Source organism: Callithrix jacchus, chromosome 1 (genome assembly GCF_049354715.1).
Source record: "Callithrix jacchus isolate 240 chromosome 1, calJac240_pri, whole genome shotgun sequence".
Lineage (NCBI taxonomy): Eukaryota > Metazoa > Chordata > Mammalia > Primates > Cebidae > Callithrix > Callithrix jacchus.
The window spans coordinates 173,473,503-173,488,509 of NC_133502.1; the positions used below are offsets into that span (position 1 = coordinate 173,473,503).

Sequence of the window (15,007 nt, forward strand, 5' to 3'; positions counted from 1 at the left end):
AGTGTTAAATATGAGACACAAAATACCAGATTTAATGAGTCAAAGAAATAACAAATTATAGCAAGTAAAATCCATTGTAGTTGCATCTGGATTGAAGAGCTTTAATCAAAAAGTATATTGCACCACAGATGAATTTTCTACAGCAGTTTTCAAGAATACAATTCCTATTTACAACATTGAAGGAGAGCTCAAGATCCGACGCTCATATAAAGGGCTATAGATCCCATCTATCCCAGAAAGTTTTGTACAAGTCAAAGTGCATTAGATCACTTAGCATATTTACTCCACTCTTCCTCTTAAAGCTGAAGGAAATTCAACATGCAGGAGGAAAGCCTACTCAGTGAATCCTCCCTAAACTGAGTACAGACAGGAACAGGCCCCACAGCTATATCTAAAACTGCCAAGGAGTGGGGCCTGGGATGTGTGGGGGACCAGTTCAAGGGCCAGAGAAGCCACGGAGGCAGCGGACAGCTTCCGTGGAAGTGTAGCTGCCTTTGGCAGGCTGTGAGCTACCCAGTCTTGGAGATTATTTCCTGGAATGGTTGAAAAAGGAAATCCTACTCTGAACAAAAGTTACCTCTTACCCATCAAAACTGCAGAACAGAAGAGACTCCTGTTTTGTGTTCCCACCAGGTAAATGGAAATTTGCATTCTAAACAAGGGACAAACTGTATGCAAGGAGAAGCCAGATGAGGCAGTCAGTCACTGGAGAAGGGGGCCTTTGGAGGGCAGAGAGCCTGAGCTGGGACTAAGGAGATGCTGCCCTGGCTTGGTTCTCCATGGAAATTTCATTAGGTTAACGTTGCAGATTTGTGTTTTTCTGTAATATACATTTTATATACCTATTTTGGCCCTAAGAATGATTGAGAAATACAACTTTCCGTCACTGGATCATGGATAATAAATGTAGGAGCTCCAGTTATTACTTCAGTTTATTTAGCAAGTGTAACTTTCATCAAACAATAAATGGTTTCCTTTTAGAGTCAATATCGTGGCTTTTCCAGAACCAGCATGTTCCCTTTCCTCAGTAAGGAGGAATCCATAAAACAAGTTTTTCTTGGTTACTACCAGAGTCATGTGCATGCTACAAGTGCTGCAGCCAGCTGGGGGCCGTCTGGGTGCCAGACATGGGTGTAGTGCCATTTTAAATATTTCGGGTGGGATGAGGGAGAAGGAGTGGCTCCACACGCAAGGCAGACCGCCCCAGTGTCTCAACCAAGGCTAGGGCACAGCTGCTGCTTCACTGGATACAGCAGAGCACACTGAAGACGGTGATCTGCATTGCCCAGCGGCAGCACAGCACAGAATCAAGACAAAGCACATGAGATCCCATGGCACTTCAGAGGGAGCGGCGCCAGAGTGCAAGTGAGATGACAAGGAACAGGAATCCTAGTTTTAGGAAGAATTTCCTCTGGACGCTCTGATATTAAGAACATCAGTTAAATGGATTTTATAATACAGAAGACATGTTTATAATAGTGAAGAACTTTAGCTATAAAAAATAGTTTAAAATGGTTTACCAGCAACCTATCCAAAACAAGTACATTCATTAAAAAGGCAATTGAGTGTATTTGGTACTATACTTAGGGTCTTTTCATGTATTTGCTAGTTTTCTTAGTAAAGTGGAGATACCGTCAAAAAGGTGCATATTCCCCATTCATCCACACCAGCCCTTAAAGATGTATCCTCTAAAGTTATAGGTGGTTTGAGAGAGAAGGTGAAAGAATGTGTTCTTTGAGAGGAAGGGATAAAAAGCTTCTAACTCATCTGAATTTTTGGAAGCCACTTGCATGGAGTTGGCTGTTCCTGGAGAAGCAGGTGGGTCTGGCCTGCTGGGCAGCATCTCAAAGGGCCATCTCTACCTCCTGCATCGCTACATGACTCAGGTGTGCCTGTCAGATGCTGATGGCTTCAGCTGTAAGTGCTAACGTGAAGAGGATTCAGGTGCAGACGGGGTGCTGGCTGGAGCTGGGATATTAGCAGCACTGTGGAAATCTGGGTACTGCCAGAACCCTCCTGTTTGGTGACCAGAATGACAGGATCAGCTACCCCCTGAGGTTCATGTCAGCCTGCAGGGAAGTGGGCCTTAGTCTTGTAAACAATGTTTAGACACTTGTACAAAATACTGCAGTTACAGTGATTAAAAACCCACCCAGACTGGTGTGTCAGTGTTCTTTTCACAGAAAAAGTGTCAATCCCCGGAGCTCCATCCTTGGGTAGTCCCCCCTAGGACCAAGGTATCCGAGGATTTGAGATAGATGGCCGAATGCTGCCCTTGGGAGCTGGTTTGGACCCAAACCATGACATCTGCATTTGAACAGAAAAGGCTTCTGAGATGCAAATCAGGACTTGGTGCCAGGGAAACTGAAGAACCCCTCCCCTCCCCTGAGTCTGTTACTCCTGCCCCCCACGCATCCTGCCTCTGGCTTGGAGCAGAGCAAGAAGATGGTGCCAGTAACCAGCCTGCAGGCCCGTAAAGTAGTGGAATTGTAGGTAATTTTTCCTATTAGAGCATTTATGCAGACACTTTTGGAATTTTTTTGAGTGCTGAGCCAGACCTGGGGCTCTTGATAAAGTGCTATCAATGAAAATGCTTTGAAAAATATGTTGCCTGTTGGTCAAGTACGGCACAAACATTTGGGCACAAAGGATGTCATCACTAAAAAGTGCCTGGATCAAGTTCATCCAAAAGCAGCCAAGCTGACCATGCAGCTGTGCTGGTTACCTACATTTGGGGGTAGGGCTAAGGGGGTCAACTGTTACTGCTGGGATGACTGACAACATATTTTGGAAGCTGGAACAGTAGACCAGAGAATCCTACCTTATATTCCAGAGTTTCTTTGAGCATGTTCTCTTCCTCTTGGGAAAAGTTCAGCAACACTGACACAGCTTTTATGAGATGAAAAGCCTGAAACAGTAAGTTTTGCTGCCATAGGCCTTGCTGCAGGTGGGGGGTGGGTGCGGCTGGGGGGCTAAATGGCAGCACTTCCTGCTTTTCTTTGGTTAGCAGGACCAGGTGGTGGTAATGTTCTGGCACTCTGAGGTTTGGCAGCAATGATAGGTTCTTCCTCTCCCTGCATCCTCCGGGGCCTAGCAGGCTTAAGGGAACTTCCCCAGCAGCTACCCCCACTCTTTGGCAGAACTCAGGAGCAATGGATGGATTCCATTCTGGGCCTCTGACCTCAACACCCAGGCCAGGATTTAGAAGTGGAGCCTGCGTCTCCCACCAGGAGCTGATTCCTGCACGGCCTCTCCCACCCACCACTCCGCAGGCCAACGCCAATGGGAGAAATGACTGAGCGCCCACGTGGAGTTAAGTCAGGATGTATGAGGGAATGAGAGAAACGGGCTGGGCAGGGGTCCCTGCCAAACAGACTGTAGGGTGGGGCCTCAATACCCAAAAGACACCTGGAAAGCCCTTTACCTCGGATTCTCGACAGGACATGAATTTTAAAACCACATGTTTAAGGTACTCAAAGTTGATCTCACGGGCGTCCGTCAGGTCAGCGTTATTCGAGACAGAAGGCGCCATGTTTGTCATCTCAGGTCCAGGTTTCTCCCGGACTTCGAAGAGCTCATTATCGGGTCTGATTTTCTGAAAAACCAATGGGAAGATGCTAGACTGAACCCTCTGAGGCAGGTGGAAAAATCCCACGGGAGATTCACCTGGTCCGGGCTATAATCACCATCACAGGGCAAAAAGGGCCCCACCTGGGAAGGAAGCACCTCCAGGCGGGCTTGAGGAGGGAGTGACATCATTTGGGGAAATTCAGACATTCCCTTATCCATGGCAAGAACACATGTCCCTGGGACCTGGAGCTGCTTGAATCCCGCATGGAGCCACGCACTCTGACACACACACACACACAGACACACGCGTGCGCAGTTCGAGCATAGCCGCGCTGGTGTGGCAGGCAACCCCACTGCCAGATAAGGATGCAGGCTCAGAGAAGGCAGGCACAGGGCCGCAGCCACGGAGCTGCTTCAGAAGTGCGAGGCTGGCAGGCTGTCCCACCAGCTAACATTAGATTGCCCAGCGATCCCTTGCAATCAATCAATTAGGGGGTGGAGGAAGCATCCTCAGGCAGCGAGGGACCTCAGAAGGACCAGAAAGCCCGGCGGGGCACAAGCAGCAGGGGGAGGAGGGCTGGGAATCGGGGCCAGCTCCCGTGCAGGCACTTACCAGCTCCTTCTGTAGAGTCTTCCGGAGCTCCAGCATCCGTTGCTGCATCTGCTTTATGGTCTGTGACAAACCCCACCCCAGAGAAAGCCAATCATTAGATGCATGTTTCACCAAAGGAAACAGACCCAAACAGCAGGATCCCCTGTACACCTGTGAGGAGCTTCTGCCCTAATAAGTCCTCCTGAGGATGCTCAGCTGTTGCACACAGGTGCGTACGACTGTGGGCTGTCATCCCTCCTGGGCCACTGCGTTCACACACTTGAGTCTCCAGGTCCCACAGGGGCCATCGAGTGACCACAGACCCTCTGTGCGGACATGAGTACCCCAGTGCTGGCCACCCCTTCCCAGGGGCTTGGTCCTCCACACATAGTCCCTGGGAAGGGGTGGCCAGCACTGGGGTACTCATGTCTGCAAAGAGGGACTGTGGCCAGAGCAGGAAATGGCTCTGACCATAGATTTTGCCCTCCGAATTCAATTTTTTTTTTTTTTGAGACAGAGTCTCACTCTGTCGCCCAGGCTGGAGTGCCACAATCTTGGCTCACTACAACCTCCGCCTCCCTGGTTCAAGCAATTCTCCTGCCTCAGCCTCCTATGTAGCTGGGATTACAGGTATGTACCACCAAGCCTGGCTAATTTTTGTGTTTTTAGTAGAGACAGGGATTCACTATGTTGGCCAGGCTGGTCTCAAATTCCTGCCCTTGTGATCTACCCACCTCGGCCTCCCAAAGTGCTGGGATTACAGGTGTGAGCCACTAAGCCCAGCCCAGAATTCGATTTTTATGCTGTGAACCCCAAGTAGGATACTTAGGCGAGGACTTACAAGTCTCATCCCCACTGCTCTCCTGAAATACATTAATAATCTGCAATGCTTATTTTGAAGAGCCTAAACAGATCATAGTTTTTCTGTACAACTCACTGAGTTTTAGATAAATAATATAGAAAATAATTTATTTTCTTCTTTTTTTTTTTTTTTTTTTTTTAGACAGAGTCTTGCTCTATTGTCCAGGCTGGAGTGCAGTGATACAATCTCGGCGCACTGCAACCTCCACCTCCCAGGTTAAAGTGATTCTCCTGCCTCAGCCTCCTGAGTAGCTGAGATTACAGGCGCATACCACCATGCCTAATTTTTTGCATTTTTAGTAGAGACGGGGTTTCATCATGTTGGCAGCCTGGTCTCAAACTCCTGACCTCAGTGATCTACCTGCTTCGGCCTCCCACAGTGCTAGGATTACAGGTGTGAGCCACTTTTTTTTTTTCTTTTTTTTTGAGAGAGTCTCGCTCTGTAGAGATGGGGTTTCACCTTGTTGGTCAGGCTGGTCTTGAACTCTTGACCTCAGGTGATCCACCTGCCTCAGCCTACCAAATTGCTAAGATTATAGGTGTGAGCCACCATGCCTGGCCTTTCCCCCCCACCCCCCTTTAAGAGACAGCATCTCACTATGTTGCCCAGGCTGGATTCAATCTTTGAACTCCTGGGCTCAAGCAATTCTCCCACTTCAACCTCACGAGGAGCTTGGACTACAGCTGTGCACCACCACACCTGGCTAATTCTTTTATATTTAATTAGTATTATGAGCCTTACATTTAATTTATTACACATTCCATACATTCCATTATTCACTAGACATGCTGAATCCTATTTTCCCAACTAAAAACTTTATAGGAAAAATTTTTTTTTTGAGGTGGAGTCACTTCGTAGCCCAGGCTGGAGTGCAGTGGCATGATCTCGGCTCTCTGCAACCTCTGCCTCCCGGGTTCAAGTGATTCTCATTCCTCGGCCTCCTGAGTAGCTGGGATTACAGGCATGTGCCACCACACTCAGCTAATGTTTGCTATTTTTCAGTAGAGATGGGATTTCACCATGTTGGCCAGGTTGGTCTAGAACTCCTGTCCTTAGGTGATCCACCCGCCTTGGCCTCCCAAAGTGGTGAGATTATAGGCGTGAGCCACTGCGACTGGTTTTAAATAAAAATGTATTCAAAGTCTCACAATGGTAATATATCAAAATGCATTCTTCCATGTACCTCCAGTCCATATCCCCATTCTTGTGCTGCATGGTTGGAATTGTAAATACATTTTTCAAGTATCAGAGTCATCCCTGCCTCCTCCAGCTGTCCTAATTGTAACATCTAATGTGACAGGAACTCCCAGGGATGCCCCTGTCTAGAATAAGATTTGTTTCCCCAAGCAAGGAATCAAATGAAATGACTGACTCAGAGGACCACGAAAGTGCTCTAACTTCTCCTGAATTTTAAGTGACCTCCCACACACCCAATTTTGTGAAATGGCACCTTGTGGCTTCGATTTCTATTCTCTTGACTGACCATGAGGCTGGACACTGCCCCAAAAGTACATTTGCTACTTTATGTTATTGGCTTCCTGGGTTTTTCACTCAGTAATTCATCTAATAATTAGTGAGTCTCTACACTGTTCTAGGGGCTGGAAAACGGCAATAAAAAAGACAAAAGTTCACACTCAGGAGGGAAAAGATTAATAAACAGGCTGGGTGCAGTGGCTCATGCCTGTAATCCCAACACTTTGGGAGCCAAGGCGGGCAGATCACGAGGTCAGGAGTTCGAGATCAGCTTGGCCAACATGGCAAAACCCCGTCTTTACTACAAATACAAAAAAATTAGCCGGGCGTGGTGGCGGACACCTGTAATCCCAGCTACTAGGGATTGCACTCTTGTCTGGGCAACAGAGCAGGACTCCGTCTCAAAAAAAAAAGAATAAACAAATCAAATCTGCAGTGTATTAGAGGGTACTAAGAGGTACAGAGAAAAGGCAGCAGTGAGGGGTGGGGTGCTGGTGGTGAGGCTGGTCAGGGTGGCATAAAGGAAGTGAGGGGGACCAGGGGAAGGCACTTCCAGATGGAAAGCTCAGCAAGGGCCAAGGCCCTGAGCTGGAAGGGTGCTTGATGGGAGGTGAGGACCCTGGGGCTGAGGGGAGTGGTGAGGACAGGAGGGCTCAGTTGGCAGGGGTGATTAGGGCCACACCACACAGGGCTCGGTGGGCCTCTGCAAGGACTCTGGCTTTCATCAAGAGATACAGAAGTCATGAGAGGTCTAAGACAGGAGTGACAGGGAAACCAGCTGGAAATCTGACACATCTTCCAGAGAAGAGACAATGGTAACCTGAAGCAGGTGGCAGCAATCCCAAGTGGTAGATTCTGGGAAATGTGTGAAGGGGGTGCTGAAGGAATCTGCTAATGGCCTGGATACTGGCAGAGAAAGAACCAAGTCAGAGAGGACAATTCCAAGGCTTTTGCCACCTCCTGAGATGGGAAAGGTGGCCATGGCAGCCAGGGAGCGCAGTGAAGCTGAAGTGTGTTTTCAAGTGTTTTGAGTTGTAGACACCTTAGAGCTCACATGGAGACAGCTTCATGAGGCTAGCGTCCAGGGAGCCGTCCAGGCTGAAGGCAGGGATGGGGGAGCTAGCTGCACAGAGCATAGGTGAGATGGCACAGTAGGGCAAGCAATGCAGAGAAGAGGCACGAGGGCTGCCCTTGCACATGGTGGGTAGCAGTGGAAGGGAGACTGGCCCATCAGAAGAGGCGGAGAAGGAGGAGGCCATGGATGGGAGCTTCAGAAGGAGGAAGAGTCACCTGTCCAAAGCTGCAGACAGGCCAAGCAGAGGGAAAATTAGGAACTGCCTTCTGGATTTAGCAATGATGATGTCACTGATGAGCTTGACAAGAGCGTTTTTCTGTGCAGTGGTGGGGGAAAGGCTGAGCAAGATGAGGAGTCGGAATGGAGATGGCAGATGTAGAGAGTTTCAACAAGTCAGCTCGCGAGGAGAGCAGAGCCACAGCAGCAGGGCAAGGGGGTGTGAGCAGAGGGCTTTCATCAGGCACCTGTATAACAACACACTTCTCAGTGGATGGGACGACTCCAAGAAAAAATGATGACCTAGGCAAGAAGCAGGAAGTGGCTGGCATAGTACATGGGGAGGTGGGGGAACGGAATATGAGGAGAGGCTGTGGTGTGTCCCTTCTCAGAGAAGCAGGAGGTGGGAATGCCAGGGCAGGTGAGGCAGGGTTGAGGTGAAGAGAGGAGAGAAGGTAGACATGAAGCTGGGGTGAGGGGCAGAGGGGTGTGAAGGCCCCCAAGATGAGGTGGGGTGGTGGGGAACACTGGCCTGCCTGCAGGACCATGGTCCTGAGCTTCGAGGGGACCTGAGTGCCCAAGTGATGCCACTCTCCAGTCAGATCTGGCTCTGTGGCTGCAGGGAAGAGTTGGGTTTAGCTCGAGTTTAACCAGAGCTTGGCTAGGACAGTCTGAGGAATGGGAGAGAGGCCAGAGGACCGCAGGTGTTGGGAAGGCAGTGGTCCCATGACAGATAAGGTCTCAAAGCCGAGCAAGGAGGCAGGAAGGCAGCACGGCCGGTAAGGCCAGAGGCTCAAGGGAGGGAGGTCCTGGGGACACATGGGAAATGCACAAACAGGCAAAGTGAAACTGTGGGGTTGAGCACTATGAGCTAAGGTGGTGACACTAGGGAAAAAAGCAAGGCAGTCATTGCCAGAAGGGCTGGGATTGGAGTGACTGACAGGGTTGTGAGGGGCCCAGAGGGCTGGGTTTCTGGGATGCTGGCAATGTCCTGATACGCATAACCACATGGGGTTTGCTTTCTGTTAATTCATTTAGGCCCACATTTGTTTTATATACTTTTCTATGTATATTTTATATTTCACAGGAAAAGATTAAATGAAAAGAGAGAGAGGAAGGAGAGATAATGACCACTTTTCCCCTTTGTAAAAGGGGAAACACACACACACACACACACACAATTTAGGGGCAGAATTTAGGCCAGAGCAATAGCTGGCTGGCATATGAAGCTTCACAGGACACTTGAAGAACCAGGATTAAATGAGAGCCTGCATTTATAGGTGGAAAGGCTGGAGGGTGAGGGGTGGGGACCATGACGTTTATTGAGCCTTTAGCAAATACCAGAAAGTTTATACAGTTTACAGGACAGTTAGCAAATACCCTCATTTTACACCCCCCTCTTCCCACCCAAACCAACCCTTAAAGGCAAATATCAGTGCTGTCCTGCGACAGCTGTAGAAAGGAAGTACAGAGGAAAGGGGACTGTCACTATGGCCTGGCTGGGGACAGCAGAGCTGGCAGGGAACACACAGGCTTGCAGCTGCCCAAACCGGACACTCAGCCAGCTCTCCAGGAGGAGGGGAGAAGAGGACAGTACATGATGGATGGAAGAATAGGGGGTCATGGCTCCCAGGAGGTTCAGGGGGCACCACAAAACCCTCCAAGGACGGCCTGGGTCATTTTAGGCATGAGGGCAGGGACTGGGTGGAGACAGAAACAGACATGCAAAGGGCATCCTCACCTTATTCTTCTCCAGAAGTTGCTGCTCCAAGTCCTGTTTTTCCTTCTGTAGCTGCGCAAGATCCATGGCCCCAACCTCACCATTTGGTGTTCTTCCTGCAGCGGGAAGCTGGAACACAGGGTCCTGCATGGCCCTCGAGGTGACCTACAAGGTGGTGGCAGCCAGTTGAGAGCCAGGACAGGTAAGGTCAAGCTGAGCCACAGGTGTACAGGGAAGGGGAGCCAGATTCATCCCTCAGGTGTGGCCTGGTGTGCTCCAATAGGCAACTGGCCACAAAGCAAATTCCTGGAGAAGATCCAATGCCCAGTGCCCACAACTATCACACAACTAGTCTTTGCTGGGATGAAGGGGCTAGCCCTCCATCTGCCTACTGACAAGGGCGCCATCTGTGACGGCCTCTTCAGGCCTCACAGCCTCCTAGCCATATGAGTGCCTCCCTCAAAGAAAGGCCCCTACATGCAGGGCAGCATCCTGTTCACCGTGTCTCCCACTGCTGCCTCCTCAGGGGATGCTCTCGGCACCTGCCCTGCATCTTGCTGTAGCACCCATGCAGGTGCTGCTGGCACTTACCTGCGGCTCGCTGACTGAGAGCACTTCTTCCTGCAATGGGCCCCGCAGCCTCAGCAGGTCCTCCGGCTCCGTGGCGGCTGCAGCCTCCTCCACCCTCAGGGTCCTTAGGGCCTCCAGCTCGGCCTGCAGCTGATGCATCTGCAGCAGGGCAGAGTTGTGACCTAGGTCGGGGAGGAGGTGGGGGGTGCATGTGAGCGCAGTGACTCCATGCTGCTTGGTGGCAAGGTCCTCACAGGGCAGGATGCCCGGCCTGAAAAGAAGAATAGGCTTGGCCAGGGACAGACTCCTTACCTTGCTCCAGCTGCAGAATCTCCTGTTCTTTCTGGAGAAGCGCTTCCGTTTTTTCCTGCAGATTCTGTTCCTTCTCCTCTAGTATGGCTGTCAGGTTAGCTGCCTTGGAGACAAAAATCAACGAGAGAAGGTTGCCAGCAGTGACCTTATCTCCCCACAGAAATCTCCACTTTCCTGCTATTTGAGGTCCACACCACAAATCATTCCCTGAAGTCCACGACCCAAAGCAAACCCACAGCTAAGCTCTGTTCCTATGTACATGCACAAATCCATTCTCCCTGGCAGGGGCCCTGCACAGGGACAGTCACCTCCTACTGCCCCCCGGCCAACAGTGGGTCAACCAGAGACGTAGCCATTCTGCCCAGCCCAACAAACTGGCATAACTTCTGCAGTTTTCTGGCATAAAACTGCTCATAACTTGAGCACCTGCAGCATGCCCAGCACTAGGCCGCATCTGATGTATGTTACCTCATTATACAATAGTTTCCCAGAGGTATAAGCAGAAGGACTAGAGTCCTCATCAGAGGAGGCTCAGCTTTGTTAAGGATCTACCAAAGGCCTAGAGCCACTTAGCTAGAAGCTCTGGGGTCAGACTCGAAGTCTACCTTCAAGGGGGGGCTTTCCCATACTTCCTGCGAAAACTCAACCCAACCTTATGTAGCCTCTGGGGCAGGTGGGCAGTGATGGGTCACCTCACAGAATTAGAGCCCAGCCGGTCCCTGGGCATGGACCAATTTCCTGGTAACGTTTATAACTAAAAACTCACCATGGAACATCGAAAAGGGCATCCTACAGGGTGCGGGTTTGTTTATAACATTTGTCTTGCAGCTTCCAAGAGAGCACAGGGGCCCATGTGGCTGACTGCTTTCCCTGAGCCCTGTGTCTGCAACCCCTACCCTGGAGAGACAGGGCCTCTCCCACAGTCCCAGAGCAGGATGGGGCCTGCTGCTTATGAGATGGTAGGGGACATTTCTCAGCGTGAACAGGGCGCACCTGCTGCTGGAGCTCTTCCCTTTGCTTCCGCACCTCCTCCAGGGCTTGAGCCATCGCCACACTCACAATTTCTCTTTGGCTCCATTCTTCCTACAATGCAAAAAACCGCCAAGCCAAAACTTAGTTCACAGTTTCTTAGCTGTACACCATGCAAGAAGCCCAGCAGACAGGGCACGGCTTTACAGACCCAGACCAACATTCTTCCCACTTCCCCAGGCTCCCAGCTTGGCCCCTTCCTGCCATGCCTTCAGTGTCCCTTTCAGAGCTGTCCTGGCAGGCCACCCACTGACTTCTCTGGAAATGGAACACCACTGAGCATCAACTGTCCCACAAGCACCCCTGCCAGAACCCACACTGAGGCTAGGGTTGTGGTCTCAGTGTCCTTAGACCTTGAAGAGCTGGTCTAAGGACATTAGCCGAGAACAAGAAGTCAGACTCACAGGCCACATGAGTGGAGTAGGGGACTGGAACAATTGGTTATGGAAAGAATAAGAAGCAATGACTGGGCACAGTGGCTCCCATCAATAATCCCAGCACTTCGGGAGGCTGAGGTGGGAGGATCGCTTGAACCCAGGAGTTTGAGACCATCCTGGGCAACAAAGTGAGAACCTGTCTCTATAAATAATAAGAAAAATTGGCCGAGCCTGGTGGCACATGCCTGTAGTCCAGCTACTCAGGAGGCTGAGGTGAGAGGATTGCTTGATTCTGGGAAGTCAAGGCTGCAGGAAAATGGATTCCTTCAAATGTCAGCTAGTGAGGGGCTAGGCTGGCAGACAGAACTGAGTCTATGTGGCTCCAAAGCCTGTGCTAGTGCCTCAGAGCCATATAAGATCCAGCACTGTGGGAGGCAGGCTTGACAGTGCCTGCTCAGGTTCACTGTGGCACAAAGCAGGGCCTGCAGCTTGCAGGAACCACCAGGCCACCCACGCACGGCTGCCTCTGCCCCTGGGGATGCTCCTCCAGGACAGGCTTAGGGAATGGCTGCTGTGAAGAACATGGATAAAAACAATTCTAAATATATGTCTACCTAAAAGCAGCACATCAAAATACACGAAGCAAAGACAAATAGAACTAAAGGAAGAGAGACAAATCCACCATTCTAGTGCAAGACTGACCACACCCTTCTCAGTAACTGAAGGAACAGGTAGACTGTTAACTTAAATACGGCCTTGATCCATCTCACCTAGAGTTTAACAATTTTATTCATCTTCGAATTAACCACCTCAGGCATCAGCAGTCCTTGCTGTTATGAGAGGGTCCCATTCATTTTCTTTCTTTCTCTCTCTCTCTCTCCTTTTGAGACAGTTTCACTTTTGTTGCCCAGGCTGGAGTGCAATGGCTCGATCTCGGCTCAATGTAACCTCTGACTCCTGGTTTCAAGTGATTTGCCTGCTTCAGCCTCCCAACCAGCTGGGATTACAGGTATGTGCCATTATGCCTGGCTAATTTTTATGCTTTTAGTAGAGACAGGGTTTCACCATGTTGGTGAGGCAGGTCCTGAACTCCTGACCTCAAGTGGTTCACCTGCCTTGGCATCCCAAAGTGCTGGGATTACAGAGGTGAGTCACCATGCCCGGCCCATTTTCTTTTTTTTTCCCCCCAGACGGAGTCTCACTCTGTCACCCAGACTGGAGTGCAGTGGTGTGATCTTGGCTCACTGCAACCTCCACCTCCCGGGTTCAAGCAATTCTCCTCCCTCAGCCTCGCCAGTAGCTGGGATTACAGGCGTGTGCTACTACACCCAGCTAATTTTTTGTATTTTTAGTAGAGATTGGGCTTTACCATATTGGCCAGGTTGGTCTTGAACTCCTTGACCTTGTGATCCGCCCACTTTGGCCTCCCAAAGTGCTGGGACTACAGGTATGAGCCACTGCGTCTGGCTCCCATTTTATTTTCTATTTAATTAATTTGTATGCTTATATTTATAATTTCTTCCTTGAGTTTGATATGTGCTTTTTTTCTGACTTTTTGAGATGCATACATGGCTCAATTTTCAGGCTTTCTTCTTAAGAGATGCCATTGAGACTGAAATTTCCTTCTATGCACTGCTTTAGTTATACACAACCAATTTTGATCAATAGTATTTATGAAATCATTTATTTCAAAATACATATATATTTTTTGAGACAGAGTTTTGCTCGTTACCCAGGTTGAAGTGCAATGGCACAATCTTGGCTCACTGGCAACCTCTGGCTGTCGGATTCAAGCAATCCTCCTGCTGCAGCCTCCCAAATAGCTGGGATTACAGGTGCCTGCCACCACGCCTAGCTAATTTTATATTTTTGGTAGAGATGGGTTTCACCATGTTGGCCAGGCTGGTCTCGAACTCCTGACCGCAGGTGATCCACCTGCCTCAGCCTCCCAAAGTGCTGAGATTACAGGGGTGAGCCACCATGCCCAACATTATTTCAAAATATTTTATTTTTATTTATTTATTTATTTATTTTTGGAGACGGAGTCTCACTGTGACACTAGGCTGGAGTGCTGTGGCACAATCTCAGCTCACTGCAACCTCCACCTTCAGGTTCAAGTGATTCTTCTGCCTCAGCCTCCCAAGTAGCTGGGACTACAAGCACACACCACCACGCCCAGCTAATTTAAAAAATTTTTTTTAGTAGAGACGGGGTTTAACTATGTTGCTCAGGACGGTCTTGATATCCTGACCTCATGATCTGCCTGCCTCAGCCTCCCAAAGTGCTGGGATTACAGGCATGAGCCACCACACCCGGCCTTATTTTATTTTTTGAGACAGAGTTTTGCTCTTGTTGCCCAGGCTGGAGTGCAGTGGCGTGATATCAGCTCACCCGGGTTCAAGAGACTCTCCTGCCTCAGCCTCCCGAGTAGCTGGGATTACAGGCATGCACCACCATGCCCAGCTAATTTTGTGTTTTTAGTAGACATGGGATTTCTCCATGTTGGTCAGGCTGGTTTCAAACTCCTGACCTCAAGTGATCCACCCACCTTGGCCTCCCAAAGCCTATTTAAAAATATTTTAAAATTTCCATTCTGATTTTAAAATTTGACCTATTGGTTATTTGAAAGTGTATTTCTTAATTGTAAACATATGAGTTTTCTGTTTTTACATAGAAATGTTTATGTTTTTCGAGATGGGTTCTTGCTCTATCACCCAGGATGGAGTCCAATGCTGTGATGACAGCTCACTGCAGCCTTGACCTCCTGGGCTCAAGAGATCCTCCTGCCTCAGTCTCCTGAGTAGCTGGGACTACAGGTTATGCCTTGATGAACTGTGATGAAACCATCACCGTAATAAAAATAGTAAAAATACCCATCCTCCAGAAAGCTTCCTCGTGCCCTTTTGTAATTTATTATACTAATTTCAGTTATTCTATTTTTCAGGTCTAAAATTCTATTTTATTCCTTTTTTAAAACTGCTGTCTTTTATTGTAACTATAATAAAATAAAACTATTCCACATCTTGCTGAAATTTAAAATTTTGTCTTTTATCTCCTTAAACATAGTAAGCATATGATACCTGAGCTCTTGGGTTTTTTTTTTGTTGTTGTTGTTGTTGTTCGCGTTGTTTTGTATTTTTGTTTATCTATCTTTGATTTTTTTATTTTTTTTGAGACGAAGTTTCGCTCTTGTTACCCAGGCTGGAGTGCA

The 15,007-nt window shown here is 49.1% G+C and overlaps 1 protein-coding gene across 13 annotated transcripts in view; it reads right to left on the reverse strand.

Annotated features, from left to right (window-relative positions):
- Positions 1–74: 74 nt before the first annotated feature.
- The window catches only part of GOLGA1 (golgin A1), a 65,269-nt gene continuing 50,336 nt past the window's right edge, over positions 75–15,007 (reverse strand). For all 13 annotated transcript variants that reach the window (XM_078326961.1, XM_078326944.1, XM_035257326.3 and 10 more), the window contains 8 exons: positions 11,384–11,473; positions 10,391–10,493; positions 10,100–10,260; positions 9,530–9,673; positions 4,184–4,243; positions 3,425–3,595; positions 2,822–2,908; positions 75–2,307 (listed from right to left, as the gene is read on the reverse strand). In XM_078326961.1, coding sequence (XP_078183087.1) covers positions 2,227–2,307; positions 2,822–2,908; positions 3,425–3,595; positions 4,184–4,243; positions 9,530–9,673; positions 10,100–10,260; positions 10,391–10,493; positions 11,384–11,473 — 897 coding nt within the window. In that variant the 3' untranslated portion in view covers positions 75–2,226. The remainder of the gene's footprint in view (positions 2,308–2,821; positions 2,909–3,424; positions 3,596–4,183; positions 4,244–9,529; positions 9,674–10,099; positions 10,261–10,390; positions 10,494–11,383; positions 11,474–15,007) is intronic.